The sequence below is a fragment of the Carassius auratus genome, linkage group LG30F (genome assembly GCF_003368295.1).
Source record: "Carassius auratus strain Wakin linkage group LG30F, ASM336829v1, whole genome shotgun sequence".
In the NCBI taxonomy this organism is placed as follows: Eukaryota; Metazoa; Chordata; class Actinopteri; order Cypriniformes; family Cyprinidae; genus Carassius; species Carassius auratus.
The window spans coordinates 4787630-4804386 of record NC_039294.1 but is presented as its reverse complement, the minus strand read 5'-3'; the positions used below and the strand labels follow the sequence as shown (position 1 = coordinate 4804386).

At 36.5% G+C, this 16757-nt stretch overlaps 1 protein-coding gene across 1 annotated transcript in view; it reads right to left on the bottom strand.

The window, feature by feature from the left end:
* LOC113068104 (nitric oxide synthase, brain-like) overlaps window positions 1-16070 on the bottom strand; it is a 56219-nt gene extending 40149 nt beyond the window's left edge. Inside the window, exons 1-4 of the mRNA XM_026240701.1 lie at window positions 15852-16070; window positions 13132-13851; window positions 10783-10909; window positions 590-727 (exon numbers count right to left, since the gene is read on the bottom strand). Coding sequence (XP_026096486.1) covers window positions 590-727; window positions 10783-10909; window positions 13132-13829 — 963 coding nt within the window. The 5' untranslated portion in view covers window positions 13830-13851; window positions 15852-16070. The remainder of the gene's footprint in view (window positions 1-589; window positions 728-10782; window positions 10910-13131; window positions 13852-15851) is intronic.
* Between the last annotated feature and the right edge of the window lie 687 nt (window positions 16071-16757).

Sequence of the window (16757 nt, the reverse complement as noted above, 5' to 3'; positions counted from 1 at the left end):
TAACTGACAGAGAGCAATATATAATTTAAAGCATTTACTAATCTCTGTTAATGTTGGTCAATAAAAATACAATTGCTCATTGTCAGTTCAGTATTGGTTCATTGACAAATGTAAACAGATAAAAAATAACTTTGCAAAATATTATTAAATGTTAAAGTTAACAATAACTAAGATGAATAAATTCTGCTGTAGTATTAGTTACTGTTAGTTCAAGTTCACTAACATTACACTAAGAAATTGTGTAGGATTGAAAGATATTGAATATACTGAATTAAGAATTTTAAGAAGTAGTAAAAGCTGAGATAGTGTTTTCTTGCTGAACATACTCTAATAATCTTTATGTAAAACTAAAAAAATAATAATTTTAGATCATAATATGAAGAAATTAAAACTTAATGTCAAGTATTACCACAAAATTTAAAGTCATTTTAATTCAGTTCTGAATGGCGCACAAACCAATTATTATTATTTTATTTATTTTTTGTAAGAGCTGTGGTGTGTCAGTAATAACAAAGATGATATTTCTTTAAACACTCAACTAAATGTAGTTCATACATATAAGCCTACCTAGAATCGACATCAAACATACCTCGCTGGAGCTGAGATGTAAAGTATCGTTGTATAAAGCTCCAGTTTCCCAGTTCTTCACTTTCATGAATCTGGGACACTTGGTGGGACTTCCATTCTGCACAGTCTTAGTGGGGGAAACTCTCCCAAGGGACTGAGGCTGTGGAGGAACAAACATTACACCTTATTATTAGCAACTCGCTTCAAATTTGTCCATTGGCAAACACATTTATCCAAAATGACTCCCTGTACCTGAACAATTAAAAATAACATTGTGGTTATCAACATAGACATTTAACCTTCAATATTACACTCTGAATGGTTCCAAAAGGTTTTTTGTTGTTGTTGTTTTTTTTCACAGTAACGACACAGAAGAACCTTTTTTGGTTTCCCAAAGAACCTTTCAGTAAATGGTTCTTAAAATAAATATTTTTCTAGAACATCGTACTTATCTAAAGAACACTTGGAAAGTTTCCATTTCAAGAATGTTAAAGTAATGTTAAAATGACATCGTCACAATGTCGTCTTTTACTCCCAAAATCAAAGCTGCTAAAGATGCAGTGGACTACATTTGTTTTTGAAGGGAATGCCCACCACTCCCCTCCCCCTCCAATCTACCTAAATGTGTCTATGTTTACTCAAATCATGATTCATAACAGAAGAAGTGAGTATAAGGTTGTTGTTTTGATTTTTTACTTTTATTTCCTTTCCTAATAATGTGCTAGTTAGCAAGTTTCACGTGGAAAAGCTAAAGTTTACAGTCTCTCTGAGCGGCTCAGAAGAGAGGGGCGGGACGAGCAGAGCTCATTTGCATTTAAAGGTACATGCAACAAAACAGCTTGCTGTAAACGAAGGGGAAAGAATGTGTTTTACACTACCATTGAGAAATTGTAACCAAAGTATGTTATAGACTTTTCATTAAGACCCTAAAGAATCATACCAAAATGTGGAAAATGGGCATTTGATGACCTCTTTAAAGTACGTGTTTTGTGCACCAGAAAATCTGTTATGTCCGGTAAAGTATGCATGGCTTGCAGTGCTTAAGTTAAAATACTGAATGTTAAATAATAAAATGTCAGAATATGTGCTTTTATAGCAGGTAATAACATACCCCCCTGTGTTGTCACCTTAATGTGGTGGGGGAGTTTGTGTGTCTTTATGACCCTGAGAAGCTATGTCGGCAGGGACATAGTCCCTGATTTGTATAATCATGCCAAACAGCACCTGGTCCTCCTGGATGGGGGTTGGACGTGAGGACAACTACCTCACACTGTAAAAGAAACCAAATTACAGAAACCGCAAAAGTAACATTTAAGTAACAAAGGAGAGTTTTCTAGGACCTTAGTCTGTATTCCGCCTTGGTTCATGGAATGTGCGGACTATGTATGAGACGTCCAAGTTATCAAAGACATGGAAAGATATAACCTGGACATACTGGGAATAAGTGAGAGCAGATGGACTGGTTCAGGTCACAACGTAACAAGTGAGGGCTCAACCATTCTTTTCTCTGGCAGAGATGACATCATTCAAGTGGTGTAGCTCTTATTATTAAGAAGGATGTAACTAAATGCCTGCTAGAGTGGGTACCAATTAGTGATCATTTAATTAAATTGTGATTAAACTCCAAATACTGTAAATTTACCATACTGCAGTGTTATGCTCCTACCAATGAGGCAACAGACGAGGTCAAAGATGAATGGTATGATCAAGTATAACATGCTGTTAGTAACGTCCCACAGTATGATTTGCTCCTGATGATAGGAGACATGAATGCCAAAGCAGGCAGTGACAATAGCAACAGGGAAGAGTCTATGGGGTGCCACGGTTGTTTAAACATCAATAACAATAGAGAAAGACTTGTTGACTTCTGCCTTAACAAGAGTTTTGTTATTGGTGGTACCATCTTTATTCACAGAGACATTCATAAATTGACATGGAGATCACCAGATAGCCATACAGTAAACCAAATTGACCATGTTATGATTAATAAGAAATGGCGCCAATCCTGGCAAGATGTGAGGGTCCATAGGGGAGCAGATGTCGGCAGCGATCACTTCTTGGTTATAGCTAAGGTGAAGTTAAAACCACAAGCCACAAAAAACATTAAACAACATCGAAATGTCTTTGATGTCAGTATGTTACATCACCCAGACAATTGCAAAAACCTTTTCCATCAAGCTGAGAAATCATTTTGAAGCACTTACAGATAAAGAGGGCCAAGAGCAAGAGAATGTGGAAGATACATAGGGCAAGATCAAGGAGGTTATCATAGAGACTGCTAAAGGAGTGATTGGCTACAGGAAAAAGAAGAACAAGCCATTGATAACACCTAGTACTTGGAAAAAGATTGATGAAAGAAAGGTAGCCAAGGAAAAACGATTGAGTGCCAGATCACCCAGACTCATAGAGAAAGCTCAAGAAGAGTACAAGACCAAAGATAGAGAATTAAAGAAGAGTGCCCACAATGACAAGAGAACCTTTGTAGAGAAACTGGCATATGAAGCCAAAAATGCTGCATTACAGGGAAAACTGAATAAGGTTTGCAAGATTACCAAGCAGCTTACTGGTCATAAAAGCATACCAGTAGAGGACAAAAAGGCAAGCTAATAACAACAGAAAAAGAACAGGCTGTCAGGTAGGTACAATACTTTGAAGAAGTACTAAACTGCCCGGAATCAGATCAGCCAGCCAATCCCACCCCAACCAACAATACTAAAGGAAAAGATATTCCTCCTCCAACCAAAAAAGAGGTAGTGGATGCTATTAAGGCCATGAAATCTGGTAAAGCACCATGTGATTGATTCCTTGAAAATAGAGCTACTGAAGGCAGATATTCATATATCAGCCAACATGTTAACAGACCTTTTCCAAAAGATTTGGGATGAAGACACTATCCCAAAGGATTGGAGCAAAAGCCTCATATTCAAACTGCCCAAGAAAGGAGACCTCAGCAATTGTAACAACAGGAGGGGTTTTAAACTGCTTTCTATTCCCAGCAAGGTTTTCTGTAGGATGCTGTTGAATAGGGTCGATAGAGCAATAGGCCACAAATTGAGAGAAGAACAAGCAGGTTTTTGAAGTGGGAGAGGATGCACATACCAGATTTTTGCACTTCGCAACATCATAGAACAATGTTTGGAATGGAATGCACCACTTTACATAAATTTCATAGACTTCACAAAAGCATTTGACAGTGTCCACCGCGAGAGCTTATGGAAGATAATAAGCGCTTATGGAATACCATCTATGATTGTAAAACTTATTGGGAAGTTCTATGAACACTTTGAGTGCTCCATTATTCTCAATAATAAAATGACACATTCCTTTGAAGTCAGATCTGGCTTGCGGCAGGGTTGTATTCTTTCACCTCTTCTATTCCTGATCACCATTGACTGAGTTATGCATCGAACAACATCTGACCATTCCCGTGGCATTCAATGGATTCCCTTTTCTCATTTGGAAGATCTTGACTTCGCCGATGACCTGGTGGTAATCTCAGCCACATACACTCACATTAAGGAAAAAACAAATAGGCTGAGCAGATATGCTAAACAAGTTGGCTTACATATAATCAAACAGAATACACAGACTATGGGACTTTCTAAATGCAAAGTGTAGTTTTTTCTACAAAAACTATGCACGGCGCAGATGCACTCACGTCCAAATACACTTTTGCGCATGGTCTAAACAGGTTGTCCCTATTCTTTTAATGAGTAATGGGTGTTTTTTGGGCGTAACGTGCAATAAACCAATCAGAGTCTCTTCTTCCATTCCCTTTACGAGCCAGTTGCACTCGTGCTATGACAGATTTGCTATTTACATGGCTTAATTTGGCAAGCGCAAAGACAGAACACATCTCCAAGATGCTGCTCGTGTGCGAGCAAATAGATAGCCTAATTTTAATTAGCCTACAAAAAATTATTATGCATTGCATTGCATTTTTTTTTTTATATTTGCCATGTTTGTGTGCTGCTGTGCGTCCCTGTGTTTAATAAGAAGCGTGTACGCTCTTTAAATAACAAAGAAAAAACATTGGACCAGACTTTAGACCAGGTTTGTGCGGGTCCAGGTGCAGTCTATTTTCAGCTCCTTAAAATAGCAATGCGCCTGAACACACCTCTTTTTTAGACCAGCACGCCCATGGGTGCAAAAATGAGTGCAAGTGCATTTGCTAATTAAATGACGTGGCACTGATAACGGAGCCCAAAAAGATATCAAGACCCAAATAATTAAAGAAAGAGGATTTTTTAGCAGACTCAGAACCATCTGGAAGTCCAAAGAGCTAAGCCTCAAAATAAAGATCAAACTCTATAACAGCAATGTTAAATCAGTGCTTTTGTATGACTCTGAATGTTGGAGAATAGTGAAAGAAGACATGAGCAAGATAGATGCCTTCCATAATAGTTGCCTTAGAAAGATCTGTAACATATACTGGCCCAATACCATCTCCAATACCAATCTGTACAGAAAGACGAGATCAAATACTATATCTCAGTAGATCAAGATACGTTGATTAAGATTGCTTGGTCATGTACTTAGGATGCCCTGTGAAAGGAAACCTAAAGTGGCACTGCGTTGGACACCACCTGGCAAACACAAACCTGGCAGGTCAAGAATAACATGGCGATGTACAGTGGAGAAAGATCTGGAAGAAATGGGGCTCTCTTGGGGGGAAGCATAGTACAAAGCCCAGGACAGACCCAGATTTAGAGAGTTAGTTGCGGCCTTATGTCCCACGTGGGATGAAGAGGATTAAGATAAGGTAATGACATGACTTGCTCAAAGGCGTCAATGGGATAATCAGCACTATTAAGTTCTAATTGAGCTTTCATTTTCAGAGAAAATAAAATACACATGACTTGCCATTCAAAAGATAAGAAGTAATTTGCCACATGTACAAATTTATCAGTAGTTGACATTGTTAATCCAATGGAAATCAATCTAGCAGCCATTATATTCCTCATGAAGACCCAGTTCACAGGCTGACAGTTTCGGCACCACACCAACATGACTGTGGTGGTTTCTGATGGTATAAATGCAAACTTCAATATCAGCCATGGCCCATTATGTTCACTATCCCCAGAAAGAATAGTGGGCGTCTTTCTCCTCAATTGATTCTCCTCAAAAGACAGATCAGTCCTTCTCAGTCTCTGGCTACACAGCACACGCAACGTACACGATTATTATCTCAAAGCCACCACGCTGCACTTGGCTGGCAAGGAATGTGCCACACTCATGTTTACGCATGTGAGACATCTGAGGCAGAACAGATGAGAAGAACCATCTTGTCAGAAGCAAAATGTAAGGACAAAAGGCGGATATGATACACCCTTACGCATACAAGTGTACACTGTGACAGGAAGGCAGTGTGAAAGAAAAGGTGTAAAATTGAAAAAGCAAACTTCAACTGAAAGGGTTTTGTAAGGATTCTGTGTACATGACAGCATCGCCCCGGGCAACAACTGACACACACACAACCACGTGTGTGTGAACGGGCTGGAATAATCGACAACATCATCGACACTTCGAGACCACTTACCCACACCGAAGCACTTCAGAAACAAGCACTCGATGCACTCATACAACTTTCACAGCCCACCAGATCCCACCTTCACTGCTGCACCTCTTTATTCAACTTAGTGCTCGACAACGGCACTGTGGGGGAAACTGCATTGTCTACGTCTCATCCTTCTCACCACAGCTGTATTAACACAAGATTCATTATGTAAAAGAGTAACACCAGCTGATTTGACAAACTCATTTTCACCAGCTGCTAATAAATAAAACATTCGGAATGACTAATAAGCTGAAAAGATTGCGTTTCTATGGATGTCATGGAAATTGTCTGCATAAATACCTAATACTGGCTTTATTTACTTAGTATGCCTAGTAGACAGTTGCTAATTATGGCTAAACTAGTTGCTAAATCTATAGATCTTAATCAGATAAGATGCCATATTGGATTTAACACTGATGAAAACGAGGCTGTGAGGGATAAACCAAAGACTGGATAAACTTTGCACTAAAACGCACAGTTTAAAGATAACCCACAACTTTCAAAACTGATTTATGGAATATTTCATCTAGTGAAAGATTTTTAAATAAAAAGACATTTCGAGAGCTGAACTACCATGAAAATATCTCATTTTCAATACTGACAAAAAAAAAATTATATGGCGCTACGTCTACCCTGGTCTAATGGTTTGACAATATCAATCAAATATCAAATAAATGATACTTTGTGCTTTGTTACTCCTACTAAATTACATCGACTACAATACATTTCCTACTAAATGTTTGCATCACCAATCATGAATTTATGAATATCTAAATATAGTCATCAATATTTACAATGTGAGCATGAGTTGTGATCACAATATAGCATTTCTAAATCACTTCACTACATATCAGCTATTCTTTAAAAGTTTAATAACAACAACAACAATAAGAAGAATGAGACAAATTTATATTTTCAAATGTAATTTAGGTCACTTTAGATGGAAGCATCTGTCAAATGCATAAATGTAAAACCTAACTTCAGCAAGTAAATACATTTTTTGATGATCAAGATCTGCCAGATCAGCCTCTGACATGGTAAATAATAACATTTTATAAGTTATTATAGGTAATAGATATGCACAATAGCTAATGATATATATATATATATATATATATATATATATATATATATATATATATGCATGTAACAACATAATTATTAAATAATATATTTTTGAACTTGTTGAATGCTGTTTTGACATTAGCATCCAGGAGAGGAACTATCTGTTTTATAATTGAACTTATGAGGGCCTGAAATTAAACAAAATATAGATGGTTAAATAGTATTGCTTGTTTTTCACGCAGAGCTTCAAAGACGGCAACATCATTGTTTTATGATGTTAGCAGCTCATCTGTCCGACTGCTTCGCACCACTTCTACAGCCTGAGCATTCCTTATTAGAGCTAAATTATGCAGGGCACTGCTGTTAGCCTTGGAAAACTCAGCACATTTCTAAAAAACCTCAACCCCATCAGGCAGACTGAAAGGTTATTATCATCTCAAACCATGCACCTGTGTTGCTTTAGCGGGTTTGCAATTACGAACACAATGAAACATGCATTCGGTCTTGTGTGTACGAGGTTAGCTTTCCAAAGTACAGACACTTCTTAAAAAAAATAAACTATTGCATTTGTAGCTCGACATAGAAATGTAAAACAAGAACACTCAGTTGTCATCATTTCAGCGGCAGGAATATTCTGTGTATCTTACAGCATGTTGAGAATAGGCATGCTCCAGCAAATTCATTAACCACCAATTTGTCTCAGAGAGAATATGCTAAAAGTGCAAAATGTCATCATACACTTCTGTTATAACAGGTTATTATAGAGTAGCCAAGGTCTCAAACTGTCAGACTGAAGTGAAGGTTTGAAGGTGCAAGAGAATGTGTTATTTCCCCTTAGCCTTTGCAGATAGTGTCATATCTGACTGGCCATTTAAAGTCAACGTGATTGAAATAACACTTGCACATTTAAATGTATACAGCATCGAAATCCATCTGTCCTAAATGATATGCAAGATTAGATTTAGTGCATCGTAGTATGTTTATAAAAAGCACGCTGAAAGTGCCTGGGTGGTACACAATGTCTAAACAGTAATATTTTTGGTAGTGTGTATCCTTGCATGGTTTTTTTTTAGCTGTAGTGCATTTACTGCCCACCCATTTTTCAGCAACAAAAGTATTTTTCCACTAATTTTTATATAGGGATTTGTATAATGGAAGTCTTCATTTAAAGCCATGAACCAACTGACTATAGAGGTTAAATCTATAGGATGACTGAATTTCTAAATTGCCTAATATGATTGGATTTGGCTTTATTCTCTTATTATTTTCACACTTGACTAAAAGGTATTTGGACCATCTGAGACCAGCTGAGCCCATTTCCAGCACAGAATAAAACATAAAAAGGTAATTGACGTGATGTTTTATCTCACAGTCCTGATTCATTTTTATTTTATTTTTATTTTTTTTTATTTTTTTTTCACAGAATTGCGACATAGTGTGACTCAGAACTGTCAGATATTAATTCAGAATTTATATCTCCCCATTCTGACTTTTCTTCTCAGAATTCTGAGTTCATATCTCACAAATCTGAAAGTAAAAATGGTGAGGTTAAAATGTCACAATTAACATTTATATTTTCTGGTGGAAACAGCCTTCAGTATAAATCATACAAACTGCAACCAACACCCAAAACCACCTTTTCAAGCAGACTTGGATGCAGTTTGCTGATGCACATCTAAGGACTTGGCTCTATTTCAAAAGATGCCGTTTGTAAGGACTTTTTAAAAATATCTCTAATGCACAATTAATGTATATTTTGCTGTAAATCTTGACATTTCATTGATGACAAATGTTATACTAGTTATACCCGGCCCACAACTATATGATCCATTAGCTTTCATCTGATTGGCTGTGATTGTGTAGCACCTTTGCACTTTTTGCAGATAGACAAAGTAGTTGCTGCTGTAAAATTTGTTGCCTTGTTAGGACAAGCTGTAAGTGTCCATATATCATCTCAACAGTCATTGCATCTTTCTGTCACACATATAATGTCAGACATTGTGCAAAACAATCACACGCTGCCTTGGTCTAATGTTCTTGTCTTTGTATTTCTCTTGTACTCTCTCACTCTCCCCCTTCCTCGTCTTACTCACTGATGATTAATCATCCACCACACACTGTATTACACTAAGCATAGAGACTCCGTCTTGGACCACACAGCTGCATCCATTCATTCCTCTGCTTTCTTGGATCACCTCCATCCATCCAGTTTCTTTCAGAAGGATAATGCGTCACAAGAGGCCAGATGAGAGAGTCATGTGCTGATGTGAAATGTAAGCACTGCTTCCCCCACAACCAGAGCTGTAGAAACACATGCTAAACCAGCACTGAGCTGGCAGGTCCAGAGAAAGCTAGGTGAGGCTTTCATATGGTTACTAGTAAGTAAGCCCTACTTCAAATATTAAACTTTCAATTCATTCTGAACTACCTGACTTGAAGACTCCACTTAAATCTTATTTTGTAGCTCATTTCATTCATAGGTGTGCTTTGTATTGTATTATTGTTTTTTTTTAAATAAGGTTAGAGTTCTTTGTTGAATTATGTGGTCCTTTTCTCATGTTTTATATATGGCTCTTTGGAAAGCATGCATTAAGTTACATTATAGTGTCTTCAGATCAGTCAGCATTCTTTCCATTGCTCTTTTCTTGTAATTTTGTTTTCTTTTGTTGTAAACTAGTTTTGCTTTAGGACCCATATTTTGCATGCAGACTATTGTACAAAACTAAACAAAATTGTTCATATAGCCAAACATCATCAAACTCATTAACATTACCATGAATTGTACAAACAATATGCAGAATATATGTAAAATCATATGCGGATGTTTCAGAAATTCTTGTTTTGTAATTAAACAGCAGCAGAAATCTAATTTCCTTTGAATTGCTGTGATAAGCTGTCTTGCATTCAAAAGTTTGAGGTTGGTAAGAGGTTTTGAAAAAAAGACAGTGCTGCATTTTTTTTTCAATTAAAATGCTTTAAAAGGATACTGTGAAATAGTGTTATGATGTAACAGTTAAAAAAAAAACTATTTAAATATATTAAAATAATTGCAAAGCTTAATTTAATGCATCATTACTCCAGTCTACAGTGTCACAAGATCCTTCAAAACTCTTTCTAACATGCTTATTAGGTGCTTAAGCAACATTTTATTTTTATTATTATTATTATTATTATTATTATTATTATTAACGTTGAAAACAGTTTGAGGTTTTGGTTTCTGTTTTGGTTTTTCATTTTGATTTTCATGTATTAACACCAATACATTTAGTTGTATTTTATTAGTAGTAGTTAGCATAGTTTTACCCAGCTTTTCATGATCCACGAGAACCACTGCTTTAGTACAATTTACACTTCAGTACAGTTCTTCTAAAGAAATAGAGAATAAAAAGTTTGTGGAACTGTATCCTGTAATTCTTTTTAAGAGTAGAACAGTGAATATCTGCCAGCTGTCGAGCAGATCAGGCCATATTAACAGTAAAGGACAACTTCAATGTTTATGTACTTGCACCCTTAAAAAAAGAAATAATGCTAGATTACTGACTCAGTCACAGTCCTTCAAAGCCACATGTAAAGCCATTTAGACTGTATTTTACCTTGTCACTCTCTGAGTAAGGGTTGTTAAGCACTGTAGGCATGTTGTCCTTTCTCCAGAGGTCATCAAACACTCTGTCGTTATCCGACGCCAGCTGGGCGTTCTGTCCATTTCCCACACCAAGGTCTCTGAAAGTCCCAAACAGCTCAAACATCAGCCAGAAGAAAACAGGTCTAGATGTACAATGACTCAAAAACATTCAGTTAAATTATTTTATGTCTACTGTATATTACTTTGCACACTTCTACATTAATGTTATAAACTGAAGGAATGAAAAAAAAAAACATGCCTCAGATGCGGTCTGTAGAGCTTCACTTCAATTTCTCTAAAACATTAATGTCCCAAGGCTACCAATGTGCCTCAGCTATATATTCATTCTCAAGTTATTTTATAATCAGATTTAGTATTTAGGTTTAGATTTAAGTATAACGTATAATTAAAAAGTGTAAAAAATCGCTTACAAATGTTTTTTTTTTCTTTTTTTCTAGCTGACGTTGATGGGAATCATAGTAACACATTTATCATAAATGTGAGAAGAGTGAGAGAAGCTTGATTTGTTTGGAATGAAACGCTGGCAACTCCACCAGTAGGATTAATATTCGAGCCTAATTATAATTTGTTTAGTTCTTCCAATACAGAAAAGAAATCTGGTGTGTACTTTTTCAAATAACAAAACACTCTGAGGCAATTGCTAATCACTGCAACTAGTAGCCAACCAGTAGTTTGGGGTGGGACTATCTGTTTGACCAATGGCAAAAAGGAGGGGAGTTTTCTGGAAACCTGTTTTAAACCAGTAAATATTTACATATTACACACTTCAAGTTTAAAGAGACAGTTCACCCAAAAATTAAAATTCTGTCATTAATTACCCTCATGTCGTTCCAAATCCGTAAGATTTTTTTTGAGTAAATCCAAGAGCTTTCTGATCCTCCTATAGACCTCAAGGGAACTTCCACGGTCAAGGCACAGAAAGGTACAAAAATGATCGACAAAGTAGTCCATGTGACATCAGTGGTTCAACTGTAATGTTACGAAGCTACGATAATCCTTTTTTCGTGCAAAGAAAACAAAAATAACGACTTTATTCCATATTTTCAACTCTACTTGAAAATGGTAGTTCCCTTGCTGTCTATGGGAGGATCAGAGAGCCCTCAGATTTCATAAAAAATATCTCAAATAGTGTTCCGAAGATGAAAAAAAGATCTTATGGATCTTACCCTGAAACAACATACAGAACTAACAAATATTGCTACAAGTGTAATTGCATCATATAATAATAGCTATTAATATTGTTCATCGTCTGGTTGACTATGTCTTGTATGAATTTTTCTGAAAATTCCTGTCATATGTACATAAACTGACAGTCACCACATATAAGCTACTACTAAATATTGAAGAAACATGATTTTCTGTAAAGTTGCTTTGCAATGATTTGTATCGTAAAAAGCGGTATACAAATAAATGTGAATTTAATTGAACTGAATTGAATTATGGGTTTGGAACAACACAAGGGTGAGTAATTAATGACAGAATTTTCATTTTTGGGTGAACTATCCTTTCAAGCTAGATAACACTTCAATGTTAATATACTGTTTTTTAAATACATTTTATCATCCGCCCAAGAAAATCATAAACTTGAACGTTTAAAATTGAGACGCCATTTATGTCAGGATGAGACATGTGCTGAGAATCTATTCACTTAGTGTGCATTTAAACTTATATTTTGTAGATAATTTACTATTTTAAATTTCATTATTTAAATAATAATAATAATAATAATATTGGAGACAAAATTTTGACTTTGGAAATTAAGTTGACTTTGGATATTAAAGTCTGGTAAATGGCGTAACAGGTCTATCACATTATAAGTAACATACTGTACCACCTAAACTGAAATCTAACCTAAAAGCTAGATAAATGTGGAATAAATTGCATTTGTTGAAGCAACCATTCCATTTTAGCTATTTGTCATGACTTGTTTTTCACAGGACTCATACCTAAACACTCCACATTGCAAATGCTATAGGCTGTACCAGGTGAACTACTGAGTAAGTTTACCATGACAGAAAAGTCATATTAATGGAGCTGGTTTTGTGATGTAGATGTCAAAATATTATATATATTAGTTTATAATGGTAAAAGACTTTAGCGTTCATAACATAGTATTGTAGGAAGAACTGCACAAAAATAACTCTTTATTAATTGATAATTTGTCCTTGCAATCATAATTTGTGTGTAATTAATAAACTCTGTGTGTGGTGTGTGGTTTACAGTATTTCAGTTGGAAACTGCAGAGAGTTGTATTGAAATATTTTTTTTTTAAAGAGTTTTGTACTAAGACATAACTCACCTCTCCACCTGCACTTCGACATCCTTCCTCTCTACACCTCTTTGACCTTCTCCATTGATCTCTTTTTTGCTGTTCTTGATGAGCTTCAGCACTGGCTCGATCTCCTTCAGCAGGTCGTTGTTCTCCTCCACCCCATTGAGGAGATGGGCTGAATGGTCAGAGAGAGAGTCCTGGGCTAGCAGGGGAATCAGGGGTTTGCTCTCCTGTGGGTCTCTCCGGGGGTTAGAGGAAGAGGACAGGTTCTCTATAGCCCTAAGCTCTTTGGTCATGTTGGGGCTGAGAGGCGAACATCGTTCACACGGCCTGCTCTGAGCCGGGATAACAGGCCTGGTGACCCGAACTGTTTTGGATTTCCCGTCACTGCTCAGCGTGGTCTCCAGGTGAGTGGTGAAGCCCTCGGGTCCGCGGAGGATGATGACGGCGTGGCTCTCGGGTGACACGTTCTTCAGGGTCTCGAGCGCACGTTCATAGCTCAGGTCCACCAAAGGCTTGTTGTTCACGGCCAGGACGATGTCGCCGACTTGAACCAGACCACATTCCTCCGCCGCCCCACCCCGGATGATGTCAGAGACGATGACTGGTGGCTTGCACACACGTTGTTTGACCAGAAAGCCCAGCCCACCGATCTTTCTTTTGAAGAGGCGAACTGAGATGATGTTTGGCTGCAGCTGACACACGCTGGGCTCAGATTCCTGCATTGTGTCTTACTGTGCGTCAAATCTGCGATTGAGTTAATTGTGACAAAGGAGAGCAACAAGTCAGATGTGTCAACCTCGGCAGGCGAAGATGTGAAGAGAAGCAATACAATACAGGCTACGAACATTCACTTTGCATTCTACTAATTGCATCCTGTGACATTTAAGGAAATATTCAGACCATTAATAAGTCTAACTACGTCAGTAGTAAAAATTTGTTTACAGGAATAGTTAGACCAAAAATAATTGATTCTAAACGTGTATGCTGACCAAAAAAAAAACCAGCATAAAAGTAGTCCATATGTCTCTTGCTATATATCCAATGCTTTAAAGTCTGATTTGTGAATGAACAGTTCTTTTTCAATGAACCGTTGATCTAAATCACAAATCAGACAGAATGATATGTTCACAAATCAAATGGATCTGGTTTAAATCACTGACTCGGTGATCAGGTTCTTGAATTATAAGCTTACTGGAAGTGAAGATTATCTGACTAAAGTTCATTAGTCACTATTAAATATCAGTTTATTTCTCATACAAAACTAACATACAGCTTCATACAAGGAATACTTTGAGATTCTTCCAGATTCTTTCGTTGAAATATGAAAATAAAAAAATTGAAAAATGACAGAATTTTCTTTTTTATTGCTTTCTTTTCAATGCAAGACATTACTGGTGAGAAAGAGTCATTCAGTTGAAACCTTCATAATATTTTTGTTAATAATTTCAATTATTGTGTGGTGACTCATATCACAGTGTACACTCTTTGAATGTAGATTTCAATTCACTTTTTCCTTTCTGTTGACAAGCCAGTAGCATTTTCTCCATGTGCATCCTGCTCAGTCTCAGCTAAACGTCCATGTAAGAAACACTTGAATCTACAGTCCTCCTGCATCTCGCCTTTCTTGGCAGCATGAAATGCATATGGCCTCGTGTGAACAACTATTGTCCAATTTCGCAAAATGCTACGTTACTAATTCAGATTTAGTGTCATGGAGAGAATCATTACAACTGCAGGGAATGTTTCGTAATAAAGAATAAGCAAAGGCACAGCTAATAACTTTCAATTGCACTGTATGGTATTCACAGCATGATCTATTAGTGTCTTGTTTACGATAACTGAGTAACTCTTTGTGAATGATACAATAAAAATGCATTTGTTATAAACTGCACTGAAATCACACTGAGAAAATTATGGACTATACATGTCGAAGCTCTTAAACAGGCACATTGCATTCCTAAATCAGTATTGACATATTGGTGGCAGTGAAAATGTGCTTCAGTTTTGTTATTAAACTAAAATATGATTTCACAGGACTAAATCAACATAGCCTCATCGATCAAATCCATTTATCTGTCAGATCAGGTAGAAACATCTCCTGCTTTTCCAAACCATGTATTGGCATGTATTGGTGAATCTTGTGATATTGTTCTACCAATAGAATGCTTTACAAAAATATATGAAATAATATTTCCCACATTTTAAGTAAGCTTTTTTTTATTATTATTATTATCAGAAACAGATGCTTTGCACACACATTGTGTAGTCATTTTATATTTAATAATGCTACATTTATTTAATATAAAATCAGTCACACATTAGAATAAAATGATTAGATGAATCTCAAGTAGGCTACAGATATTAAGATAAAAAGGGTGAATAAATATTACACCGAGTGCATGCTTCAAACCAGTGTTGCAAGTTGCATTTTCTTAATGTAGAACGATTAAAACACATGTTGACAATTCTCAAAAAGTTCAAATACAAAAATTCCTATTTTAAAACAAACAAAAACACATGTGCATCAACTACTTTGTGTATGCAGGAGTTATCAGAAGCACTGACCTGCAGCATGCATGCATGTTCAACAGGACACACCAGTTGCTCCTGAGCGCTATGCAACTCCACATGCCCTCATCGTTATATACAGCATGCATTTCCCAAAGCATGTGAAATGATGAATGCTAAAATTCACTTTTGACAGTAAAAAAAAAAACAACAACAACAACAGCAAGCTAACTTACCTCTCCACTTTGAAAGGCTGTAAATATCGCCTCAAACAGTGTGGTTCTCCCCTTGACCAATATTCCGATGGAAGGTTGAGACTTTTCTCCTGGTGTCCCACTCAGAAGACGCGTGGCATGTCTGAGCGAGCCGCTGTATAAACACGCAGCGCGTGAGAAGCTGTGCTCTCCTGCCGCTCCGCTCCGGTGCGCGAGCATTTATTCCGCGCGCACTGCTGTCATTCTGTCATCCATCCCTCCCGACGCTCTGCCTCCCTCAATGGGAGGGTTTTACAAACCTAGAGCTCTGGCATCTATGGCAATGAGTTATATTTGCACATCTTTATAATAAACAAAATTATGGGTAGAATAGAAGCCATCTAAAATTACAAAAGTAGAAATGAACATTTTCATATTCGGAAAAAAAGGTTAACTATCAGTTTCAGTTTGTATTTATTTATTTGTTTCTTTGTTTTTGCATTGGTTGATTAATTGCATTTTCAAATTTCGAATGCTTCGGTGTTTTTATTGCTTCAAACCTGCAGCGTGCATGTTGAGTTATTTATTTATTTGTGAAATTATTAAATATAGTAATATTCCATCAAAAACATACAGCCCAGCAAATCACCAGATATTGCAAAAAAAAAAATGTCACATAACTCCATGACTTACCCTGTACCTGAAAAAGAGAACAATTCATGCATGTTACAGCCTTTTCAAATGTTAAATTAGATTAATGAGTAAAATCAGTGTTTCCTGTCAGAGATCAATGCTGAATCAACATGCAACATGAGTATCATGTTTTATTTTCCATTTGGCTTTCATAAAGAAAAAAATAGATGTTTGGTTTACTCAGCAGATGATCTGTTACACTTAAAAAAAAAAAAAAAAAAACTCCATGATCATTATAAACCACACAGTCCTGTG